Below are 24,947 nucleotides of genomic sequence, written 5' to 3' on the forward strand. Positions count from 1 at the left end.
TCAAAGGCACTTAATAGTTTTTGTGAGTCTGAAGCTACACACAGACCAAATGCGGTGGGGACAGCAGGTTTCCCTCCCAAAAATATCCGAATCAACCAGTTGGTGAGTTATGATGATCTGACACCAAAGAGAAAATGCTGGAAAATCTCAGCAGGTCTGGCAGCAGCTGTAGGGAGAGAAAAGAGCTAACGTTTCGAGTCCAGATGACCCTTTGTCAAAGCAGGCCATCTGGATTTGAAATGTTATCTCTTTTCTCTCCCTACAGTTGCTGCCAGACCTGCTGAGATTTTCCAGCATTTTCTCTTTGGTTTCAGATTCCAGCATCTGCAGTAATTTGCTTTTATTTTTATGATAATCTGACAACTTCATCATTAATTTTATTGATGACAACGTTTTATTTCCAAGTCTTTAAAACTGAATTCAAATTGTGTAATTACTGTTCCAGTAACATAACAAAGGCACGTTAGCACTCTTTTGAAAAATCTACTTAAAATATATGAAAATTATTGGAGATGTAGATTCAGTTTTATGTCTGGAATTCCATGTAATGATTTGGATGATAGAGGATGAAGTAGGAGGACCTTGCTCTTCTTTTATGTCGCAATTTCCATGTTTCTCTCCCACATCAACTACACTGTAACTGCTGATTCAGGCTGATAACCAACAGACCCAATATGAAACCAAGAAAATTTTGGTCCAATCGACTATCCTCAGACAGCAAATCACAAGAGTCAGAACTCTGTGCGAATGAACTTAGAACTGTCAGAACTTAGTGACAACACCGAGTTGGAGTCAGGGCTTAGGGTGGGCAACCACTGGGAATCAAGGCACGGTCTGGGAAACCAATGGTACTTGGAGCACAGTGTGGACAATTAATGGGACTCCTTGTTCACTGTTCGCAATCAATGGGAGTCAGGGATTAGTATGGGCAACTAATGGTAACTTGAGTTAATTGAAATTAAATAATCAGAAGCTAAAATAACAGTAACTATAGGGAAACATTTCATTATTCAGGAGGGGTGAATCCTATTTGATATAATGCATAGTAAAACCCCAGTGCCAGAGTGTCTGTGGTCATATCTATTCAGTGTAACTGTTGTCTGTAGATCAGTGATAACACCACATTGATTACTTATTTAATAAAAATGAAAAATGATGGAAATATTCAGCAGGTCTGGCAGCTTCTGTGCTTTTCACAGTCTTATCTCTCGACCCAACTTTTGTTTACTTTAGCATATCATTTTGCCTTGCAATGGTGGTGATTTTGTCACTTAATCTTTACTGCCTTTCTTCCTATCACATATCTTTCTCTTTTATTCGTTCCTCTGGTCCCACTTTCCATGCCTCTACTTTCTTTAAACCTGTTACATATCTAACCTGTTTCAGTTCAGGTGACAGTTTACCAGCCTGAAACATAACTGTTTCTCTCTTCACTAATGCTGCCTGACCTGCTGTATATTTCCAGCATTTTTCATTTTTATTCCAGAGCTTCAATGCCCAAAGTATTTTGCTTTTTTTAATGAATGGTTATTTATTTATTCACCTTCACTCATGGCCTGGAGTGAATCTGACAATTGAATGGAAAGGTCACTTTGTGCTATTTCCTTGAGATACAAGGAATGGAGGTGTATTGTGCCCACGTTTCATCAATGATACATCATAGCACCTTCATAAACAAGCAGCAGTATAGCTGTATGGATTGATTGAGAGGCTGGATTCTGCCTTTTCAGGCCAGCCCTGAAATCCCCATCTCAGCTCAGGAACTGCGTGAGGACTGAATATGGAATTCTTACCAAACAAAAATGTTGCAAATCAGGCTTTTATGGCATGCAATTGTCAAAATCTACAATTTACTTAAAATGGCAAATCCGCTGAAAGCCCTTTGAATTAAGCTGGAGAATGCAGAGACTGAAAGATAGGAGAGACTTGTGTCTTCAGTTACATATTCCTGTCGGCGGCGGACAGGTTAAAATGAAAGGAAAGGTGTTGACCCAGTGGGTGGTTGTCTTGAATTCAGAGAGGTGCCATTTCATCTTCCTCCTGAAGGACAGGTAGAGAGTGGACAGATCTGTGCTGGAGCTGACCAGAGACAGTTTGCAGAGGGATAGTGTCAGAGGAATCTAGGATTCAGGGAAAAGAGAGAGGGAGAGAAAGGGAGACAAAAGAGAAATCAGATCAGAACAAGGAAGGCAAGGCAGAATGTTTTTTTTGCCCCTGGAGATATGTTTCTCCCTGATGTCCTGAAGCTGAAATACAGATTAACGAGCACTGTTAGCCTTACATTCTTTTACCTATCTGGTTATATGACTTGAGGGCACCATTATCTGGCCAGTTTCTCTACTTTCCAGTTGTGCACACCCACATGGTTGTGAGGGCACACACACATGCACAAAGATGCTCGCACTCAAGTGTGTCACGCCCGGACACACACACATGCAAACACATGCATCTGCACATAAGACACACAAACTTACATATGCACAAAGGTGCACACTCGCGTGTGTCAAGAAGCATACAAACATACTCACACACATACACAAACACAAGCAACAAACATGCACACACATAAACATACACATATACACAAACACACATAAACTTACACATATGTAAACAACTTGGAACAAGAACGCTGCCTGTATTTTTTTCAAATCTCTTACAGAACATCAGTTCCAGTTGCTCCATATGCTGACTCAGCTGAGGTCAAATAACAACAAATGAACTGAGAGAAAGCTCAGAAATTCAAATGGAATCAGAACCCTCAGAGCATTTCGAGCAGAAACATTTCAATCAGCTACAACACCACAGAGGAGGAAGATAAACACTGACGTGACACTGATCTAATTACAAAGTACATTAATCAAAATAACAGCAGCAAACACTGCATTTATCTGGTGCCCATGTTGCAAAGCACTTCACAGCAGCAGGATAGCTAGAGGATTACATTCAGCCTGTCACCTTTAATTGGGTTAGAATCAGTTTAATGAAATCTTTTGATTTAATCTTTAACATCTGGCCAACGAATCTCTGAAACCATGCTGGGTGAAGCTCAATGAGCCACAGATCAGTCATGATCTAATTCAGTAATTGGCAACCTGCAGCCTGTGGGTCACATGTGACCCGTCAGGGTTCGGAGTGCGGCCCGTGAGACATTTTGCTGTCTGTTGCCCACATGCAGAGCTGCTCAGATTCCATTGGTTTCCATCTGTGTCTTCTTTTCCTACCAGAATGACTGAAGTAATACATAAATAAAGCAAGGGCAAGTGAAGTGAGGTGCATACTGATTCTACACAACATTGATTGTGAGAGCTCTGCGTCCAATCAAAGAATAATTACTTACTTTCTTTTTACCATTTGAAGTCGGTGATGGAGGTTATTCATGAAGGGCCTGCCTTCTCAACCTTTCCCCTCGCCTGAGGTGTGGTGATCCTCAGGTTAAACCACCACCAGTCAGCTCTCAAAGGAGAAAGCAGCCTCTGGTCATCTGGGACTAAACGGCTTTACCTAGTTCTAATAATATATGAATGACTAATTAAAATGGCAGAACAGGCTCAAGGGGCTATGCGGAATATTTCTCTTCCCAAGAAGCCAAGGGAGGTTTAGTTGATTCATTGATCAACATGGAGGAAAGTAGGCACGAGAGATGTGCCTGAAGCGCTGGGCTTACATCTACTTCAGTGCCCCCCTTTAATGTGATGCATTCCTGCTGGAGTTGGCATTGCATAACTGCTGCAATGGTGGTCCATGCAAATTCTGCGAAATTATTTCGATACGATCCAGTGACTAAGATGATAGCACAACTTGCAGAAAACCAACTATTATTATATTAATTATTATATCTCATAAATTGTGGACCGCAGGGTGGGTAGGGGCTGGTGGAGAGAAGGTGGTGCAGTGGTCATGTTACTCGACTAGTAATCCAAAGGCTCAGGTTAATGCTCTGGGGACATGGGTTGAAATCCCACCACGGCAGTTCTAACCACTGTGTCACTATACTGAGGGAATGCTGTACAGTCAGAGGGTCAGTACTGGGCAGGAGTCTCACTGTTGGAGGGTCAGTCCTGAAGAAGTGCTGCACTTTTGGAGGATCAGTTCCAAGGGAGTGCCGCATTATCGGGGGGTCAGTACTGGATTACTAATAATGCTCTTTTCAATGTACTCTGTTGATTATTCTTTTGGCTACTATGTACGTACTGTGTACGTTCCCTTGGCCGCAGAAAAATACTTTTCACTGTACTTCGGTACATGTGACAATAAATATCAATCAATCAGCTTAAGTGGGTCGGTGCAGACTCGATGGGCCAAATGGCCTCCTTCTGCACTGTATGTTCTAATCAATCAATGCTGCACTGTCAGAGAGTCAGTACTGAGGGCAGCTGCACTGTTGCTGGGCAAGTACTGAGGGAGTGCTGCACGGTCGGAAGGTTAGTACTGAGGGTGTGCCACACTATCAGAGAGTCATTCCTGAGGGAGTGCTGCACTGCCGGAATACTGGGGGAGTACAGCACTGTTGGAGGATCAGTACTGAGGAAGTGCTGCACTGTCAGAGGGTTAGTACGGAGGGAATTGCACTGTTGGAGGGTCAATAATGAGGGAGTGCTACACTGTCCAAGGATCAGTACTGAGGGAGTGCAGCATTGTCGGAGGTCAGTACTGAGTGAGTCCTGCACCATCGGAGGGTCAGTAGTGAGGGTCACTCTTGAGAGAGCACTGTACTCTTGGAGGGGCGGCACTAAGGGACTGCTGCATTGTTGGAGTGTTATTACTGAGGAAATACTTCACTGTCAGATAGTCAGTACTGAAGGAGTCGTCCTGTTCTCATAACTGGTGTCTTTCATCATTGCTGACATCCTGATATCCATGCTCTTTACATCCTTCCTGAGCCAGAATTGTCCACAATATTCCATTTGAGGCCTAATTAGTGATTTATAAAGTTCTAGCAAGATCTCTTTATTTTTCTATTCTATTCTTTAACAAATTACAGGCAGAAACACTTCTTTAACCAATGTATCAATTTGTCTTGCCAACTTTAAGGGTTTTTCTCTGTGCTCACCTACACTTCTACAAATCATTCCATGCGTAAAGCACACTTTCCATATGAGCCTTGCCGAAGGTTAATCGCACATCTACATGTTGAAATGCTTTTGCTGATTCCACCATTCTGTCTGTGCCATCCTAAAGATTGGAACGATTCTTCTTCTTACTTTGCCAAGTTTGTAATGCCGCTTTCTAAACGTGATATTAGCGCATTTATAAAAAATTAAGATTAATAAACGCAAAACTTGGGGAACACCACTGCAAAGCATCTTCCTGTCTGAGAACACCCATCCATCACCATCTTTTGCTTCCTGTCATTGAACTAATTTTTTATCCATCACCAATTTAACATAGAAAACCTGGAAAGTGGAGCAGGAGGAGGCCAGTCAGCCCTTCAAGCCTGTTTCGCCATTCATTCTGATCATGGCTGATCATCCAATTCAATAGCCTGATCCCGCTTCTCCCCATATCCTTTGATCCCCTTCCCCAAGTACTATATCTAACTGCTTCTTTTTTGGCCTCAACTACTTCCTGTGGTAACAGATTTCACAGGCTCACCACTGTCCGGGTGAGGAAATTTCTCCTCATCTCTGTCCTAAATGGTCTATCCCGTATCCTCACACTGTTACCCCTTAACCTGGGCACCCCCACCATCAGGAACATCCTTCCAACATCTACCCTGTCTAGTCCTGTTCGAATTTTATAGGTTTCAATGAGATCCTCCCTCATTCTTCTGAACTCCAGTGAATACAATACTAACTGACTCAATCTCTCCTCATCGGTCAGTCCCGCCATCCCAGGAATCAGTTTGGTAAACCTTTGCTGCACTCCCTCTATAGCAAGAACACCCTTTCTCAGATAAGGAGACCAAAACTGCACACATTATTCCAGGTGTGGCCTCACCAAGCCCTGTATAATTGCAGCAAGACATTCCTGCTCCTGTACTCGAATCCTCTCACAATGAAGGCTAGCATACCTTTTGCCTTCTTTAGCGCCTGCTGCACCTGCATGCTGAGCTTCAGTGACTGGTGTATGAGGACACCCAGGTCTCGTTGCACATTCCCCTCTGAATTACCATCTTCTTAACACCTCTGGTGTGGTGCTTTGTCAAATGTCTTTTAAAGTTCCCACTGCAGTACATTGATCGGGTTCTCTGGTGAGGTGCCTCATCAAATAATTCTGTGGGGTTAGTCGGGCATGATTTGCCTTTAACCTTGCTGCTTCTCCTTAATTAACATAAGCTTTCCAAATGCACATTTATTTTGTCGCTGATAATGTTAGAAAATCTCCAATGGAGATAATCTTGGCCTGGTTTTGGATGCTATGACTGTCATTTGCTACTTACCAGACCAAGCCTGGATTTTGTCCAAGTCTTGTTGCATGCAGACATGGACTATTTCTTTATCTCAGGAACTTCAAATAGAGCAGAAAATTGTGCAATCATCAGTTAACAACATAACTTTCTGATTAGTGTACTGATGCTGATAGTCTTGTGGGTGTTTCCTGCAGTTTTTGATAACAGTAATTTAGAGTTAAGGGATGTCTTTAAAAGCAGCTGGATTGCAATCTGTTAAGTAGATATTAAAAGACTTTATTTCAAGAGTTTTGGGAAGCAATTCTGTATTCTCAAAATTAGGGAGTAGGAAAGAAAGGGATGGGAATATATGATAGAATAAACACGCTAGTTTGGGTCAAATGTCCTTTCTTCATTTAAGATTTCAGACAAATTTAGAATCTCAATGTTCTTGCTGCTGTCTGCTAACCCTCAAGGAGTTGTAAGTGGAAAGAATGGGACAACTACATTTGGCTCGTCAAACCCATTCCTTTTCAAACCATAGTCGATTTTAATCTATCCCATCATGGACTCCCCATTTCATGTACTGAAGAAAGTTTCTGCATCATTTGTTTCTCATTCCTGAAAAAATAATTTAAAACATCCCAGAATTCCACACCTAAAATGATGCAAAACAGGACACCCATCACCAGCTAATACTCTTCAGTTCCAGAGCTCCTGTACTCTAAGATTTCATTGTTTGATTTCATTTAATTATATCTGCATCTATGCTTATCCTGATCAAACCTAAAAATAATAGGATATAGTTATTGGATCATAGAATCCCTACAGTGCAGGAGGAGACCATTCGACCCATCGAGTCTGCACCGATCCTCTGAAAGAGCATTCCACCCAAGCCCACTCCCCAGCCCTATCTCAATAACCCCTTAACCTGTCTTACACATCTTTGGACACTAAATGGAAATTTTGCATGGCCAATCCACCTAACCTGCACATACATCTATGGACTGTGGGAGGAAACCGGAGCACCCGGAAGAACCCACGCAGGCATAGGGAGAACGTGCGAGCTCCGCACAGACAGCCACCCAACATGGGTCCCTGAGGCTGTGAGGCATCAGTACTAATACAAGAGTTTATTTGCTGAAACTTGTTTTTTAAATGGTTTTTGGATAGTTTGGAGACTCATTGCTCACCTCCAGGCATCTCTGTCAGCTCATTCAGTGGCGGGACATTATCCAAAGTGTTGGCATACTTCTTTGCAGCTTGACGCTGAGCATAACGTGCTTCAATCTCCTTTTTTGTCCTGGGTATTCGGCACTTGAAGATGCAACACAGCACGATTACTGAAAAGAAACAGAAAGGTCTCATGACTATCTGGGCAAAGCAACTTGGTCATCCTCGAGTGGTCATAGTCTCACCTCTGAATCAGAAGGTCATGGGTTCAAGTCTGACTCCAGAGACAAGCACAGTATCTAGGTGGCCAGTCCAGTGCAGCACTGAGGGAGTGCTGCACTGTCAGGGTTTCTGATGAGACCTTAAACTGAAGACATGTCTGTCTTCTCAAGTGGATGTGAAAAATCTCACGGGAAAAGGTTTAAGAAGGGTCTTAAAGGAAGAAAGTGAGTTAAAGAGGAGGGGAGGTGTAGGGAAGGACTTTGAGAGCTTAGGGCTGAGGCAATTAAAGGCACGGCCACCAATGATGAAGCAATTGCAACAAGAACTTGTCAAGTCCAAAAGATTTGTGCAATGGAAATAAAATTCACAAGCAGGTGGGGGTAACCAGTATTCCCACTTTCCCATCTGAAAATTTGCCTTCCAGCCTAAATGAACCACACCTGAAATACTCAGTCTATTGGTCCTGATATTTATGGGGAGGTGTGTAGGGGAGGCTACAAAGAGTCGAAGAACCTGGTAGGTTTAGGTAAATGGAGGTCCTGCTGAACTTATAGGCCGGGCTTCATTAATATTGTGGCTCAGTCTCCAGACTATAGCTGCCAACCAATTGGGAAGTCTGGGAAATGGGCAAATGGACCCTTGGGGAGACCCTAGCAATCGGGTGAGATGGCAAGAAGTCAGCAATTGGGAGGAGGGAAACAGGTCGGTAATCTGAATGGTGAGTGTGGTATCGTGCTCGGGGAACATGGGACAGGGTTGATGATAGTCCCTTTGTGGCTCGAGGAATATGCACTCCCCTGTGAACTTTGGCATGGGGACTGTTGTATATAAGGTCGGCCTGGCTAGAACAAGCCTGCAGAGAGAAAGGACCGGTGAAGCCTAACTGGGTCCTGTATGTGTATACGCTTTTGTTGTGAATAAACCAGTACTTTATTTTACTCAACTGACTCTTTTGCCTTTACTAAAGCGGCGTAAGGCTGGTAGTTGGGGTTGGGTAAGACAATCAGTTATGGGAAAGGAAGAGGCTGACAGCCTTCTTGAAAAGGCCAGGGAGAACATTCCCGCCTCTCCTGGCCCACAAGAAACGCTGAAACAGTCACTTAAGTTGCAGCACTGTCCTCATTTCACAATTAAGTTTCCTGACTCTGGGGAAATCTGCTCAGAACCAGTTAACTTCAAAATCCGGCTTCAAGTTGCACTGGAGGAGCCCAATTTAAAAATGATAATGAGCCTCCTGCTTCTCTATGCGAAGACACTCGCACCACCCCCCCCCCCCCCCCAAACGGGTGGCTCTTTAGCCACACCTTAGTCTCTCCTTTCCATCAAGGGAGGCCATGATTGCTGTGTAAAATTACAGTTCGCTTCTCTCACCTGGAGAGATTAGGTGAGCGGGAACAGGCAGCGCCTATGATCTTTGCAGGAATTTTGTTTTTTTTGTACAGAATTTCAGTGCAGCTTGAGAGATTGTCACTCTGCCTCACTGATCAACCCAGACTTAACTGTTGCAGAAAAAAAAAGCACAGTTGGCATTTTGCTGCTCTCTCAGAGATGCAGGGCAAGGAATCGGTCAGTGTCCAGGGCCCTCATCACATAAGCTTGCCTTAGAATCAGGCCACACTTTGTCCATGTAGCGTCGTATTTATGTCAATCACAAATATTCAATGACAGAACTCTGAGGCTTCATCCCCTGGCACAGCAAGAAGATTGATGGCAGCATGGGACAGAGTGATGCTAATTATTATCTCCCTGCCTGCGGTTAGTCTGGGAATCTGGAGCCTGGCACAGGGAGGATTTTGAACACTTTCAAGTAGGGACCATTTTCAGTAATTCCCATAATTGAAAATAAAGCTTGCCAATAAAAACATATTTTCCTTCCTCTAATGTGAATTCATGTTGGCACTGTTCCCCTGGGTATGAGCAAAGAACTGAATGAAAACAAGTAAATCAAGAATATATGTCAAGCAAGGAATTGGAGAGCAACCAATTTGAACAATACCATTCGAGTGGCCTTTATCCTCCTGTGGGCAGTATGTGACCCCTACATAATTCAGTCTTCCAAGTCCCCAGCTTCCAATTAATACCAGCGTTCATCTGGTTTCTTGTTTTCATTGCCCTTTTGTGCTACATCGGGAGATTTACCGCAAATTGCTACCATGTTCAAGTTTCTAGTTGCAGGAGTACTGCTGGGGTCACATTGAAGTCAGGCTTGAAAAAGTAATTTGACCCAGCACCCACAAACCTTTTGGGGAGAAAGTTCCAGATTGCTGCAATTTGTGTCAAGGATCCATTTTGCCCATTCTCCAGACTTCCCAATTGGTTGGCAGCTAAAGTCTGGAGACAGAAGTACAATATGTTAATGAAGCCCGGCTGAACTGTTGGCTCCTGGGTGTCAGGGGTTATCCGCTGCGGTCATGGCTGATGATACCTACCCGGAGGACACAGACCGATGTGGAGACCCGCTATAACGCGGCCCATGCAGCAACCAGGGGTGTGATTGAGCGGTGCTTTGCCTTCCTGAGGATGCGATTCAGGTGCACTGAGCTCTCTGGAGGGCCCTCCTGTATAATGCTGGGAGGGTTGTCCACATCGTGGCAACAGGCTGCGCCCTCCACAACATCATGCAGCAGAGAGGTGATGTGCTATAGGAGGAGGATGAACATCCGTCCTCGTCTGATAAGGAGGATGCGGGGAGGGCGAGGATGGGCAGGACATGGGCTCGAGCAGACAAGGGAGGCTGCACAACATGTGCACCAGGGTCAAAGCGCATGTGTCGATCTGATCGCTTCCAGGTTCACCGACGGTGGGGGGGGGGGGGGGGGGGGGGGGATCTGCCAGGGGCACGGACATTGCATCCCATCCCACCTCCCCACCCCCACCCAGTCCGACCACCCCCTGCCTGAACACAGGGGGTGAGGGATCAGGGGATGAGCACAGCCATCAAACTGCTTGGAATATCCAGGCTAAAAAAAGGGCCACGCTGAAGATTCTTGAAAGAGTAATAAAGTACCTCCAATCTCCCCATTACTCCGTTCCAGCTTCAAGTTTATCTGAAAAAAAAATAACTTCCTACAGATCAACTAGGGGAGCCATTGCAACTGCTGAGACAGAGGTAGGACTTGGGGTTGGGGCGTGAGAGGGAAATAACCAAAATGTGAAATGGGGGCAGGACTAGGGGAGGGAAGAACCATGGGTCATGTATCAGATGTTGTCTGGTGAAGGATGAAAGACTGTCCAGGTGCTGTTTTAATATGGTGCCAGGACTTTCAACCACATGTGGTAAAAGTGGATGGTTCCTTGAGATTACCGAGCTCCTCGCAGATGCATAATTAATGAGCTGAACGGCAGAAGATCGCTTGTGTTCAGCTGTCACACCGCCCACCGGGAATTATTCTGACTTTCCTGCCCACCACTGGACTAAGTCTCCAGAAGAGAAGATTCAGCCCTACTTGTCTGCCTAGGGTGCAGCACAACATATAAATGGAGTGTAGAGTGATAACTTTCAGAATTGCCAACTCCACATTTTGATATTTCATCCATCATATCGTCTCTGCTAATAGTTCAGTACACTTGCTTTTTATGGATGTCATGTACTATTACTGCCTCATTGATTCGAACAGGTCTGTGCTAACATTCCCTCTGTACACTGCAACTAGACCTTCGATTCTAATCTATTGTCACAGATGTCAACATCGGCAAATCCAAGTTGAGAGATCTTCCGCTGGGAGCCAGGCACCCTGAAGTGGTGATGCACAGTGAAACAGGAGCATGTCTGAAACCAAAAAATCTGTCTGTAAGGTGGAAGGGACTGATCATTGACAATGATATCGTGGTGAACCAGTGTACACCTGTATTAGGGGATGTAAGATAGGACCTGTACTTCAGGTTTGCCGGTAGTTCCTGCCGGCTGGCTCCGCCCAGTAGGAGGAGTCTAAATATGCGTGACCGCCATTCAGCTGCCATTTCGCCAGCTGCAGCAGGAGGCCACGCATGTGACTGCAATAAAGCCACAGTTGTACCCAACCTTAGTCTTTGTGCAATTGATCGTGCATCAATTTATTGCAGTCATTTCCTGGTGTGGGAAGACTGCCCCTGACAGTGTCCCCCAGGAATGTTATGTCTTTTGGCTACCAGACCCGGCAGAAACAGTAAAAGATTTGGCTTGAGCTGCAGGAAGAGACAAAGGCATCTTCCAGCATGCAGGCGGGGGAAGGGCAAGCTTAAAGCTGCAATCTGACTTGACTCTATCAAAGGTGAATTCGAGCAGCAGAGGGAACAACTGTGAAAAGATCTACCAAGGCCATTGAAGAAGCAGGGACGAGGCTTCCGGTGGCGGCCATGGAGGAGTAGGTCGCGCATTCGGCAGCTCCCGTCTGGAACGGACTCTCAGACCTTTTTCAGGAGTTTCCATAGACTTTTTGGGGCAGACTGGTGAAGCGAACACTGCCAAAAGGATTCCCTCTCGACTTCCGGTTGCGGCTATGCGGAGCTAAGCCGCACGATTCGGCAGCTCCCGCTATCACGGACTTTTGGGCTCGTTAGAGGAACCCCAACTGAACTTTTTTTTTTGACGCAACCCGTGGGGAAGGGAAGAGAGAGGTCCCCCTCCAACTTCTATGAAACGGACCAGAAGTGTAACGGCCAAAGGAGCGGCACTGGAGCAACGGGAGAAGCGAGGGAAAGAAAACAAAATGGCGGTGGCCAGGGACAAAGGGGAGCTGCAGGAGTTCATCAAGCGCTGCTTCGAGGAGCAGCGCGAGGAGATGCGCAAGGAGATGTTGGCGCCTATACTTTCGGCAATTGAAGGACTCGGGATCACCCAGAAGGCCCACGAAGCTAAGATCCAGGAGGTACAGAAAAGAGTCAGTCAGAACGAGGACGAGCTCGTGGGCCTGGCGGTGAGAGTGGAGCAGAACGAGGCGCTACACAAGAGGTGGGCGGGAAGACTCGAAGACCTGGAGAACAGGTCGAGGAGAAAGAATCTGCGAATCCTGGGTCTCCCTGAGGGAGTGGAGGGGGCTGATGCCGGGGCATACGCGAGCATGATGCTCGAAGCGATAATGGGCACGAAGGCCCCTTCGAGGCCGCTGGAGTTGGACGGGGCACATCGGGTGCTGGCGAAGAAGCCCCAGGCAAATGAGCCGCCAAGGGCGATGGTGGTGAGGTTCCACCGGTTCACGGACAGAGAGTGGGTCCTGAGATGGGCCAAGAAGGAGCAGAGCAGTAAGTGGGACAATGCAGAGATCCGAATATACCCGGACTGGAGCACGGAGGTTGCAAAGCGGAGAGCGGGTTTCAACCGGGCCAAAGCGGCGTTGTACCGGAAAGAAGTGAAATTCGGAATGCTGCAGCCAGTGCGACTGTGGGTCACATACAAGGGCCAACACTATTACTTCGAAACGCCTAAAGAGGCGTGGACCTTTGTGCAAGCCGCAAAGTTGGACTCTAACTGAGGGTTTGTGAGGGTGGGGGTTTTGTGGTTTGATGTGTGATGGTTGTTGTATATATAGGGGGTCAATCACGCGCAGGAAATGTTACATGGGCTGGGGGAGAGAGACAAGGCCGCGACAGGAGCTGCGCCAGAGGGGGCGGAGCGGGCTTTGGAAAGCGCGGGGTGTTTTCCCGCGCGCGGGAAGAAAGGCGGGAAGGGGAACGAAGGAATGCATATGAATTGGGAGACTCCCACGCGGGGAGGTCAATGGGACGGCGGGGGAAGCCGGGGTCAGCAGGCGTCAGCTGACTTATGGGAGTGACATGGGGGGAGCAAAAAAGCTAGACAGGGGTCTAGCGGGGGGGAGGGGAGAGGGGAAGGGGGGGGGGGGAAAGGGTTGCTGCTGCATTGGCCGAAAGGGAATGGGACACAGAAGAGGTGGTCGGGACGGGGGTCCCCCCTCTGGGGGACTGGAGGGTGAGGGAGGCGTGGACACGGGACTGGCTCAGAAAAGGAGATGGCTAGTCGGCGGAGCGTGGGGGGGGTGAGAGCCCCTCCAATCCGGCTGATAACGTGGAATGTGAGGGGCCTGAATGGGCCGGAGAAGAGGGCTCGAGTGTTTGCGCACTTAAAGGGACTGAAGGCGGACGTGGCCATGCTCCAAGAGACACACCTGAAGGTGGCGGACCAGGTCAGGCTAAGAAAGGGATGGGTCGGACAGGTATTCCACTCGGGACTGGACGCGAAGAATAGAGGGGTGGCAATATTGGTGGGAAAGCGGGTGTCTTTTGAGGCCAAGACTATTGTAGCGGACAATGGAGGGCGATATGTAATGGTGAGCGTTAGGCTGCAAGGGACGCGGGTGGTGTTGGTAAATGTATACGCCCCGAACTGGGATGATGCAGGATTAATGAAGCGCATGTTGGGGCGCATTCCGGACCTAGAGATAGGTGGCCTGATAATGGGAGGGGACTTCAATACAGTGTTGGATCCAGCACTGGACCGCTCCAAATCAAGGACTGGAAAGAGGCAGGCGGCCAAGGTACTTAGGGGGTTTATGGATCAGATGGGGGGAGTGGACCCATGGCGGTTTGCAAGGCCGCAGGCCAGGGAATTTTCTTTCTTCTCCCATGTACACAAAGCCTATTCCCGGATAGATTTCTTTGTTCTGGGTAGGGCGCTCATCCCGAGGGTGGAGGGGACGGAGTATTCGGCTATAGCCGTTTCGGACCATGCCCCGCACTGGGTGGAACTGGAGCTGGGAGAGGAGAGGTACCAACGCCCGTTGTGGCGGCTGGATGTGGGACTGCTGGCAGATGAGGTGGTGTGTGGGAAGGTGAGGGGGTGTATCAAAAGGTACTTCGAGGCCAACGACAACGGGGAGGTGCGGGTGGGGGTGGTATGGGAGGCGTTGAAGGCGGTGATCAGGGGAGAGCTAATTTCCATTAGGGCTCATAGGGAGAAGACAGAGGGTATGGAAAGGGAGAGGTTAATGGGGGAGATTTTGAGAGTGGACAGGAGATAGGCAGAGGCCCCGGAGGAAAGATTACTTGGGGAAAGACGACGGCTCCAGACAGAGTTTGACCTGTTGACCACAGGGAAGGCGGAGGCACAGTGGAGGAAAGCGCAGGGGGCGACCTACGAGTATGGGGAAAAGGCTAGTCGGATGCTGGCACACCAGCTCCGTAAGAGGATGGCAGCGAGGGAAATAGGGGGAGTCAAAGATGGAAGGGGAGCCACGGTTCGGAGTGCGACGAAAATAAACGAGGTATTCAAGGCCTTTTATGAAGAGCTGTACAGATCCCAGCCCCCAGTGGGGGAAGAGGGGATGAGATGATTCCTAGATCAGCTGAGATTCCCGAGGGTGGAGGAGCAAGAGGTGGCTGGTTTGGGGGCATCAATTGGGTTGGAGGAGCTGAGCAAGGGTTTGGGGACCATGCAGCCGGGGAAGGCCCTGGGACCGGATGGATTCCCGGTGGAGTTCTACAGGAAGTACGCAGACCTGTTGGCCCCGCTACTGGTGAGGACCTTTAATGAGGCAAGAGAGGAGGGGACCCTGCCCCCGACAATGTCGGAAGCAACAATTTCTTTGATCCTAAAGCGGGACAAGGACCCACTGCAATGTGGATCGTACAGGCCGATCTCGCTCCTCAATGTGGATGCAAAGTTGCTGGCAAAAGTGCTAGCCACGAGGATCGAGGATTGTGTCCCGGGGGTAATCCATGAGGACCAGATGGGATTTGTAAAGGGCAGGCAACTAAACACCAATGTGCGGAGGCTCTTAAACGTGATAATGATGCCATCGGAGGAGGGAGAGGCAGAGATAGTGGCAGCTATGGACGCAGAGAAGGCCTTTGACCGAGTAGAGTGGCAGTACCTCTGGGAGGTGCTGCGTAGGTTTGGGTACGGGGTAGGGTTTATCAATTGGGTTAAGCTCCTTTACAGAGCCCCGATGGCGAGTGTAGTGACGAACCGGCGGAGGTCGGAGTACTTTCGACTGTACCGAGGGACGAGGCAGGGGTGCCCCCTGTCCCCCCTGTTGTTCGCATTGGCGATCAAACCATTGGCCATGTCATTGAGGGAGTCTAATAAATGGAGGGGAGTGGTCCGAGGGGGAGAAGAGCATCGGGTGTCGCTAAATGCGGATGACCTGTTGCTGAACGTGGCGGATCCAATGGAGGGGATGGTGGAGGTCATGCAGATTCTAAGGGAATTTGGGGAGTTTTCGGGCTATAAGCTCAATGTAGGGAAGAGTGAACTCTTTGTATTGCAGGCGGGGGACCAAGAAAGAGGGATAGGGGACCTACCGCTGAGTAGGGCGGAGGGGAGCTTTTGGTATCTGGGGATCCAGATAGCCAGGAGTTGGGGGACCCTACATAAACTGAATCTGACAAGGTTGGTGGAGCAAATGGAGGAGGATTTCAAAAGATGGGACATGTTACCGCTCTCGCTGGCGGGTAGAGTGCAGTCGGTCAAAATGGTGGTCCTTCCGAGGTTTCTGTTTGTGTTTCAGTGCCTTCCCATCGTGATCACTAAGGCCTTTTTTAAAAGAGTAGGCAGGAGCATTATGGGGTTTGTGTGGGCGAATAAGACCCCGAGAGTAAGGAGAGGGTTCCTGGAACGCAGTCGGGACCGAGGAGGTTGGCGCTGCCAAACCTGGGGAGCTACTACTGGGCAGCAAATGTGGCGATGATCCGCAAGTGGGTTATGGAGGGAGAGGGGGCGGCGTGGAAGAGGATGGAGATGGCGTCCTGTAAAGGAACAAGCCTGGGGGCGTTGGTGACGGCACCGCTGCCGCTCTCGCCGACAAAGTATACCACGAGCCCGGTGGTGGCGGCAACGCTAAGGATCTGGGGCCAGTGGAGACGGCACCGGGGTGCAATGGGAGCATCGGTGTGGTCCCCGATCAGGGGTAACCACCGGTTTGTCCCGGGGAAGATGGACGGGGGGGTTCCAGAGCTGGTATCGGGCGGGGATTAGAAGAATGGGGGACCTGTTCATTGACGGGACGTTTGCGTGCCTAGGGGCACTGGAGGTGAAGTTCGAGTTACCCCCAGGAAATGCCTTTAAATATATGCAGGTGAGGGCTTTTGTGAGGCGACAGGTGAGGGAATTCCCATTGCTCCCGGCACAAGAAGTTCAAGATAACGTGATCTCGGGTGTATGGCTCGGGGAGGGCAAGGTGTCGGAAATACACCAGGAGTTGAAAGAAGAGGGGGAAGCGCTGGTAGAAGAGTTGAAGGGTAAATGGGAGGAGGAGCTGGGGGAGGAGATCGAGGAAGGTCTGTTGGCTGATGCCCTAGTAGGGTTAATTCCTCCTCCTCGTGTGCCAGGCTCAGCCTGATACAATTTAAGGTGGTCCACAGAGCGCACTTGACGGGGGAGAGGTTGAGTAGGTTCTTTGGGGTAGAGGACAGATGTGGAAGGTGCTCAGGGAGCCCGGCGAACCAAGTCCATATGTTTTGGTCATGCACGGCACTGGAGGGGTTCTGGAGAGGAGTGGCGGGAGCAATATCCCAGGTGGTGAAAGTCCGGGTCAAGCCAAGCTCGGGGCTAGCAATATTTGGAGTAATGGACGAACCGGGAGTGCAGGAGGCGAAAGAGGCCGGCATTCTGGCCTTTGCGTCCCTAGTAGCCCGGCGAAGGATCTTGCTAATGTGGAAGGAGGCGAAGCCCCCCAGCTTGGAGGCCTGGATAAATTATATGGCTGGGTTCATAAAGTTGGAGAGGATTAAGTTCGCCTTGAGAGGATCTGCGCAGGGGTTCTACAGGCGGTGGCAACCGTTCCTAGACTATCTCGCGGAGCGTTAGAGGAAGGCCGGTCAGCAGCAGCGGCAACCTTGCGGGGGGGGGGGGTGGAGGGGACGTTCTGGGAGGGGGGGGGCAGGAGGGGGGAAAGGGGGGACTGCCTGGGAGGGTGGATGAGCAAGAGATGGCATGGGGGGTTGGGGGGGGCTGGCGCGTGCGGGTGGGGGCCAGTGTGCAAAGCTGTGTGGATGTGTCATTTTGCCATGTGTATATCTTGCTCTGCGCGATTTCTCGTTTTTTTTCTTTGTTGCGAGGCGGGGGGGTTGTTGTTTGTAAGGGAGAAAAATTGTGTTAAAAAACTTTAATAAATATATTAAAAAAAAATTTTTTTTTTTATTGCAGTCCGATTTTCTACAGGATGGACATCCGTATCAAACCAGATCGCCTGCAGCTGGATCCGCAATCGATCGACGCCAGAAAAGACTTTAATCACTGGCTAGCTTGCTTCGAGGCCGACATTAACTCAGCGACCACCCCACCGACGGAGACTCAGAAGATACAGGTCCTGTATGCCAGGTTGAGCTCAAGCGTGCTCCCGCTGATCCAGGACGCCCCGACTTACGCGGAAGCCATGGCACTCCTCAAAGAGAACTATGTGCAGAAAGCGAACACACTCTTCGTCAGGCACGTACTCGCCACTCGCTCTCAACTCCCTGGTGTGTCCATCGAAGACTTCTGGTGGGCCCTAATCCCACCATCCGGGACTGTGACTGTCAGGCCGTTACGGCCGCTGAACATTCAAATCTCCTCATGCGCGATGCTTTCGCAACGGGGATTGGGTCGGTCCTCATCTGACAACGATTGCTGGAAGGGGCCACACTCGACCTAGCGGAGACAAAAAAATTAGCGCTCTCCATGACGGTCGCCTCCCGTAATGTTCAGGCCCCACCCCTCCTATCCCTCCAGGACCCCACAAATGACCGCCTCAGCTGGGGCCCTACATAACCGATACGCCTGCACTACACGCAGAACCATGCACCCCGGGGGTCCCCGATGCTATTTCTGTGGTCAGCAGAAGCACCCTCGCCAATGCTGCCTGGCCGCACCACCATTTGCAAGGCTTGCGGCAAAAAGGGCCACTTCGCCGCAGTGTGCCAGGCCCGCGCAGTCGCGCTATCGCCCCCTCCCCCCTGCCAGACGCACAATGCGCCACTCTCTTCACCCCCACGGACCACGCGCGGCCAGTGGGCGCCGCCATCTTCTACCCCTCAGTCCACGTGCGGCCCATGGCTGCCGCCATCTTGTCCTGCTCCACCAACGTGTGGCCAATGGGCCACATTTTGTCCCGCCCCCGCAACGTGCGCCCCATGGGCGCCGCCATTTTGTTCCCCGCAGGATCTCCAGCCGCCACCATCTTGCCTTCCCCATGGGGCATGGACGCCAACGACCTTCCACGACCTGGGCCCCCAACGCTCTTCGTCTGAAACCAGTGACGATCACCTGCAGCTCACCTCGATGACGCTGGACCAGTCTGGTCCACACAACCTGGCCACCGCTTCGACAACGGTGAAAATCAACGGCCACGTGACCTCGTGCCTGCTGGACTCCGGGAGCACCGAAAGCTTCATACACCCGGATACGGTAAGGCGCTGCTCCCTCACGGTCCACCCCGCCAACGAAGGGATCTCCCTGGCCTCCGGGTCCCACTCTGTCCCGATCCGAGGGTTCTGCACGGTCACTCTCACAGTCCAGGTCGTAGAGTTCAGCGGTTTTCGCCTCTACGTCCTTCCTAACCTCTGCGCTGCACTATTGCTCGGCCTGGATTTTCAGTGCAATCTCCAGAGCCTCACCCTCAAATTCGGCGGGCCCCTTCCACCCCTCATTGTGTGCGGCCTCACGACCCTAAAGGTCGACCCCCCCTCCCTCTTTGCCAATCTTACTTCAGATTGCAAGCCCGTCGCCACCAGGAGCAGACGGTACAGCACCCAGGACATGACCTTCATAAGGTCCGAGGTCCAGCTGCTGCTTCAGGAGGGAGTCGTCGAGGCCTGAAACAGCACCTGGAGAACCCAAGTGGTAGTCATTAAAACTGGGAAGAAACACCGAATGGTCGTGGACTACAGCCAGACCATCAATCGGTACACGCAACTCGACGCGTACCCACTCCCACGCATATCTGACATGGCCAATCAGATTGCGCAGTACCGGGTCTTCTCAACGATTAACCTAAAATCCGCCTACCACCAGCTCCCTATCCGTAAATCCGACCGCCCATACACTGCCTTCGAGGCGGACGGTCGTGTCTACCATTTTCTTAGGGTTCCCTTTGGCGTCACTAATGGGGTCTCGGTCTTCCAAAGGGAGATGGACCAAATGGTCGACCGGTACGGTTTGCGGGCCACCTTCCCATAGCTAGATAATGTCACCATCTGCGGCCATGGTCAGCAGGACCACGATGCCAACCTCGCAAAATTTCTCCGCACCGCCACTCTCCTCAATCTTACTTATAACAAAGAGAAGTGTGTGTTCAGCACGACCCGCTTAGCCATCCTCGGCTATGTAGTCCATGTGGTAATACCAGGTATTGCGGTACCTGAGAGGTGGATGACCATTGGTTAGACCCAGGAGTCTACCATTGGCTGATGTACGTAGCTCTGTATGAGAGGCAGGGTATAAGAACCAGTGCCGTCCCAGCAGCCTTCACTTTCTGTTTCGAAGCTGCTGGGGAAGAGTTCTAGCAGATTAAAGCCTTCAGTTATAAATCACTTCGCCTTGAGAGTAATTGATTGCGCATCAATTTAATCTGCTACAACTTCAGTTGGAAGGATGGATCTCCGTGTCAAACCGGAGTGCCTTCAGCTCAGCCCCCACGCGGACAACTCTGCTGCTATTTTCAAACATTGGCTGGCGTGCTTTAAGGGCTACCTCGACATGGCCGGAGACTCCCCCACGGAAGGACAAAAGATGCATCTCCTACGCTCACAGGTCAGCCCTGAGATCTACCCTCTTATCGAGGAGGCGGAGAATTATACTGCCGCGATCGAGCTGCTAGAAGGACATTATATCCGCCCTGTGAACCAGGTCTACGCTCGTCACCTGCTGGCGACTAGGAGGCAAAGCCCCGAGGAAACATTAGAAGACTTCTACTGGGCGCTGCTGGTGCTGGGCTGAAACTGTGGCTGCCCGCCAGTTTCGGGGAGCGAGCACACAGAACTTTTGATCAGGGATGCTTTCGTGGCAGGTATGACCTCCCCCGATATCCGCCGAAGGCTCCTAGAAATGGACACTCTGGGACTTACAGAGGCACGGGCCCTCGCAGGATCCATGGACGTTGCCTATAAAAATGCGCTGTCCTTTGCACCCGATCGAGTAGCGGCCCCCTGGGCTGCGTGGCACCCCATAGCAGCAGCCCCTCAGACCTTTCCCCTGACCCCGCAAGCCTGCGCGGCGAGATGGCCTGCTAACGCCGCCGGACACCGCTGTTTCTTCTGCGGGCAGGCGAATCATCCCCGCCCGCGATGCCGGCCCGCACCGCCACCTGCAAAGGGTGCGGCAAGAAGGGCCACTATGTGGGGATCTGCCAGGCCCGCGCCGTGGCCGCGGTCTCCAGCGACTATCGGCAACCCCCTTTTCATGCCCGACCGCCCAGCTCTCACCGCCACCCCCCTATCCTAAGGCCACGTGCGACCCACGGGCGCGGCCATTTTGCCCCCCGGACACCACACTGGACGGGTGGGCGCCGCCATTTTGTCCCTCGCCGCCGCCATCTTCTTCATCCCCGGACACCATGTGCGACCCATGGGTGATGCCATCTTGGATGGGGCCCCAGGCCCCCAGCACAGCCGACTACATGCTGCCCGACCAGAACTCTCAATTACTTCAGCTGGCCTCGGTGACCCTGGACCAGAGTCGGCCCCGGACGCTTGCAACAGCTACAACGACGATCTCCATCAACGGCCATGAGACGTCGTGCTTGATTGACTCTGGGAGCACAGAAAGCTTTGTTCACCCCGACACGGTAAGGCGCTGTTCTCTTGTCACCCATCCCGTAAATCAAAGGATCTCCCTGGCCTCCGGGTCACACTCGGTGGAGATAAGGGGGTTCTGCCTAGCGAACCTCACTGTCCAAGGCAGGGAATTCAACAATTTCCGCCTGGACGTTCTGCCGCACCTCTGCGCAGCCACCCTCCTTGGGCTGGATTTCCAGTGCCATTTGCAAAGCCTGACTTTTAAATTCAGTGGCCCTATACCCCCCCCCTTACTGTCTGAAGCCTCACGACCCTTAAGGTCGACCCGCCTTCCCAGTTTGCGAACCTCACCCCGGATTGCAAACCCGTCGCCGCCAGGAGCGGACGGTACAGTGCCCAGGACCGGACCTTTATCAGGTCGGAGGTCCAAAGGCTGCTGAGGGAAGGGGTCATCGAAGTGAACAACAGTCCCTGGAGAGCTCAAGTAGTGGTGGTAAAGACCGGGGAGAAACATAGGATGGTCATTGACTACAGTCAGACCATCAACACGTTTACGCAGCTGGATGCGTACCCTCTCCCACGTATAGCCGACCTGGTGAACAGGATCGCGCAATACAAGGTTTTCTCCACGGTGGATCTCAAGTCTGCCTACCACCAGTTACCCCTCCGTAATGGTGACCGCCAGTACACTGCCTTCGAAGCAGATGGGCGGCTCTATCACTTTTTAAGGGTTCCCTTCGGTGTCACGAACGGGGTCTCGGTCTTCCAGTGAGAGATGGACCGAATGGTTGACTGGTACGGCTTACGCGCAACGTTCCCGTATCTGGATAACGTCACCATCTGCGGCCATGACCAGCAGGACCACGACACCAACCTCCGCAAATTTCTCCAGACCGCGGAAATCCTTAACCTGACATACAATAAGGATAAAGGCGTGTTTAGCACCGACCGTCTAGCCATTCTAGGCTACGTAGTGTGAAGTGGAGTCATAGGCCCCGACCCTGAGCGCATGCGCCCCCTCATGGAGTTCCCCCTCCCTCACTGCCCCAATGCCCTAAAGCGCTGCCTCGGGTTCTTCAGCTATTACGCACAGTGGGTCCCCAACTACGCAGACAAAGCCCGACCCCTGATCCAGTCCACAACCTTCCCCCTGTCGACGGAGGCCCGCCAGGCCTTCAGCTGCATCAAAGCAGACATTGCAAAAGCCACGATGCGCGCCATCGACGAGTCCCTCCCCTTCCAGGTCGAGAGCGATGCGTCCGATGTAGCTCTGGTCGCCACCCTCAATCAAGCAGACAGACCCGTGGCCTTCTTCTCACGCACCCTCCATGCTTCCGAAATTCGCCACTCCTCGGTCGAAAAGGAGGCCCAGGCCAGAGAAGAAGCTGTGCAACATTGGAGGCATTACCTGGCCGGCAGGAGATTCACTCTCCTCACGGACCAACGGTCGGTTGCCTTCATGTTCGATAATGCACAGCGGGGCAAGATTAAGAACGACATGATCTTGCGGTGGAGGATAGAACTCTCCACCTACAATTACAAGATCTTGTACGAGCCTCCTGATGCCCTGTCCCGCGGCACATGTGCCACCGCAGAAGTGGACCGCCTCCGATCCCTCCACGAGGACCTCTGCCACGTGGGGGTCACTCGTTGTTTTACAGTTTATCAAGATCCGCAACCGGCCCTACTCCATCGAGGAGGTCAGGACCGTCACCAGGGACTGCCAAATCTGCGCGGAGTGCAAACCGCACTTCTACAGGCCAGAGAGGGCGCAACTGATAAAGGCTCTCCATCCCTTTGAACGCCTCAGCATGGATTTCAAAGGCCCCCTCCCCTCCACTGACCGCAACACGTACTTCCTTAACGTGATTGACGAGTACTCCCGGTTCCTATTCGCCATCCCCTGCCCAGACATGACCACAACACCGTCATCAAGGCCCTCCAGGGTATCTTTACACTGTTCGGTTTCCCCGCATACATTCACAGTGATTGGGGGTCCTCCTTTATGAACGACGAAATGCGTCAATTCCTGCTCATCAAGGGCATTGCCTCAAACAGCACGACAAGTTACAACCCCCGGGGAAAAGTGCAGGTAGAGAGGGAGAACGGAACGGTCTGGAAGACCGTCCTGCTGGCCCTATGGTCCAGGAATCTCCCAGTCTCCCGCTCGCAGGAAGTCCTCCCGGTGGCCCTCCACTCCATCCGGTCACTGCTCTGTACAACCACAAACCAGACACCTCATGAACGTCTCCTTGTTTTCCCCAGGAAGTCCTCCTCCGGGACCTCGCTCCCAACCTGGCTAGCAACACCCGGACCCATTCTGCTTCGGAAACATGTGAGGGCGCACAGGTCGGACCCGTTGGTCGAGAGGGTTCACCTGCTGCACGCCAACCCCCAGTACGCCTACGTAGCGTTCCCTGATGGCCGCCAAGTCACGGTCTCCCTTCGGGACCTGGCACCCGCCGGAACCCCACGAGCACCCGAACCATGGCTCCCACCCCCACCCTCCCACAGCACCTAAATGGAGGGACAGTGCTCCCGCCGCTCCTGCCAAGGCCCGAACACACACCGACGCCCCCTACAAGCGCTTTCCCCCCCCTGTCCATCTTTTGCCCCAACAGCGCCGCCTTGGGGTGACGAATCTGCCTGGGAGGACGACATCACGCTCCCAGTATCGCAACCGCCGGGACCCCCATCAGAATCACCACCGAAGCCCAGACGTCCAGAAGGATGACCAGGCCACCCGATCGACTGATTGCTGCACTATGAACACTTTGTTAATACCCTCGACATCACGGCACCTCTATACCTGGTCATACCATGCGAAAGGCAACTATTAACGCTGGCCATAACTCCGCCGGGCTCCTTTTTAACAGGGGGTGAATGTGGTAATACCAGGTATTGCGGTACCTGAGAGGTGGATGACCATTGGTTAGACCAAGGAGTCTACCATTGGCTGATGTACGTAGCTCCGCCCTGAGAGGCAGGGTATAAGAACCGGTGCCATCCCAGCAGCCTGCACTTTCTGTATCGAAGCTGCTGGGGAAGAGTTCTAGCAGATTAAAGCCTTCAGTTATGAATCACTTCGCCTTGAGAGTAATTGATTGCGCATCAATCCAGAATGGAGTTCTGGGGCCTGATCCCGACCGCATGCGCCCCCTCATGGAGCTTCCCCTCCCCCACTGCCCCAAGGCCCACAAACGCTGCCTGGGGTTCTTTTCGTACTACTCTCAGTGGGTCCCAAACTATGCGGACAAGGCCCGCCCACTCGTACAGTCCACCCTGTTCCCCCTCACATCCGAGGCACAACAGGCCCTCACCCGTATCAGAGCTGATATAGCCAAGGCAGGGATGCACGCAGTAGATGAGACACTGCCCTTTCAAATAGAAAGCGATACATCAGATGTCGCCCTTGCCGACACGCTCAATCAGGCAGGCAGACCCATGGCGTTCTTTTCCCTCACCCTTCATGCCTCTGAAATCCGGCACTCATCCATCGAAAAAGAGGCCTAGGCTTTCGTTGAAGCTGTGCGGCATTGGAGGCATTACCTGGCCGGCAGGAGATTCACTCTCCTCA

General features: G+C 51.2%; 1 protein-coding gene across 1 annotated transcript in view; it reads right to left on the reverse strand.

Moving 5' to 3' along the window:
- tmie (transmembrane inner ear) overlaps positions 1-24,947 on the reverse strand; it is a 239,427-nt gene that overhangs the window by 81,409 nt on the left and 133,071 nt on the right. Inside the window, exon 3 of the mRNA XM_072468173.1 lies at positions 7,525-7,674. Coding sequence (XP_072324274.1) covers positions 7,525-7,674 — 150 coding nt within the window. The remainder of the gene's footprint in view (positions 1-7,524; positions 7,675-24,947) is intronic.

Source organism: Scyliorhinus torazame, chromosome 11 (assembly GCF_047496885.1).
Source record: "Scyliorhinus torazame isolate Kashiwa2021f chromosome 11, sScyTor2.1, whole genome shotgun sequence".
Classification (NCBI taxonomy): Eukaryota; Metazoa; Chordata; class Chondrichthyes; order Carcharhiniformes; family Scyliorhinidae; genus Scyliorhinus; species Scyliorhinus torazame.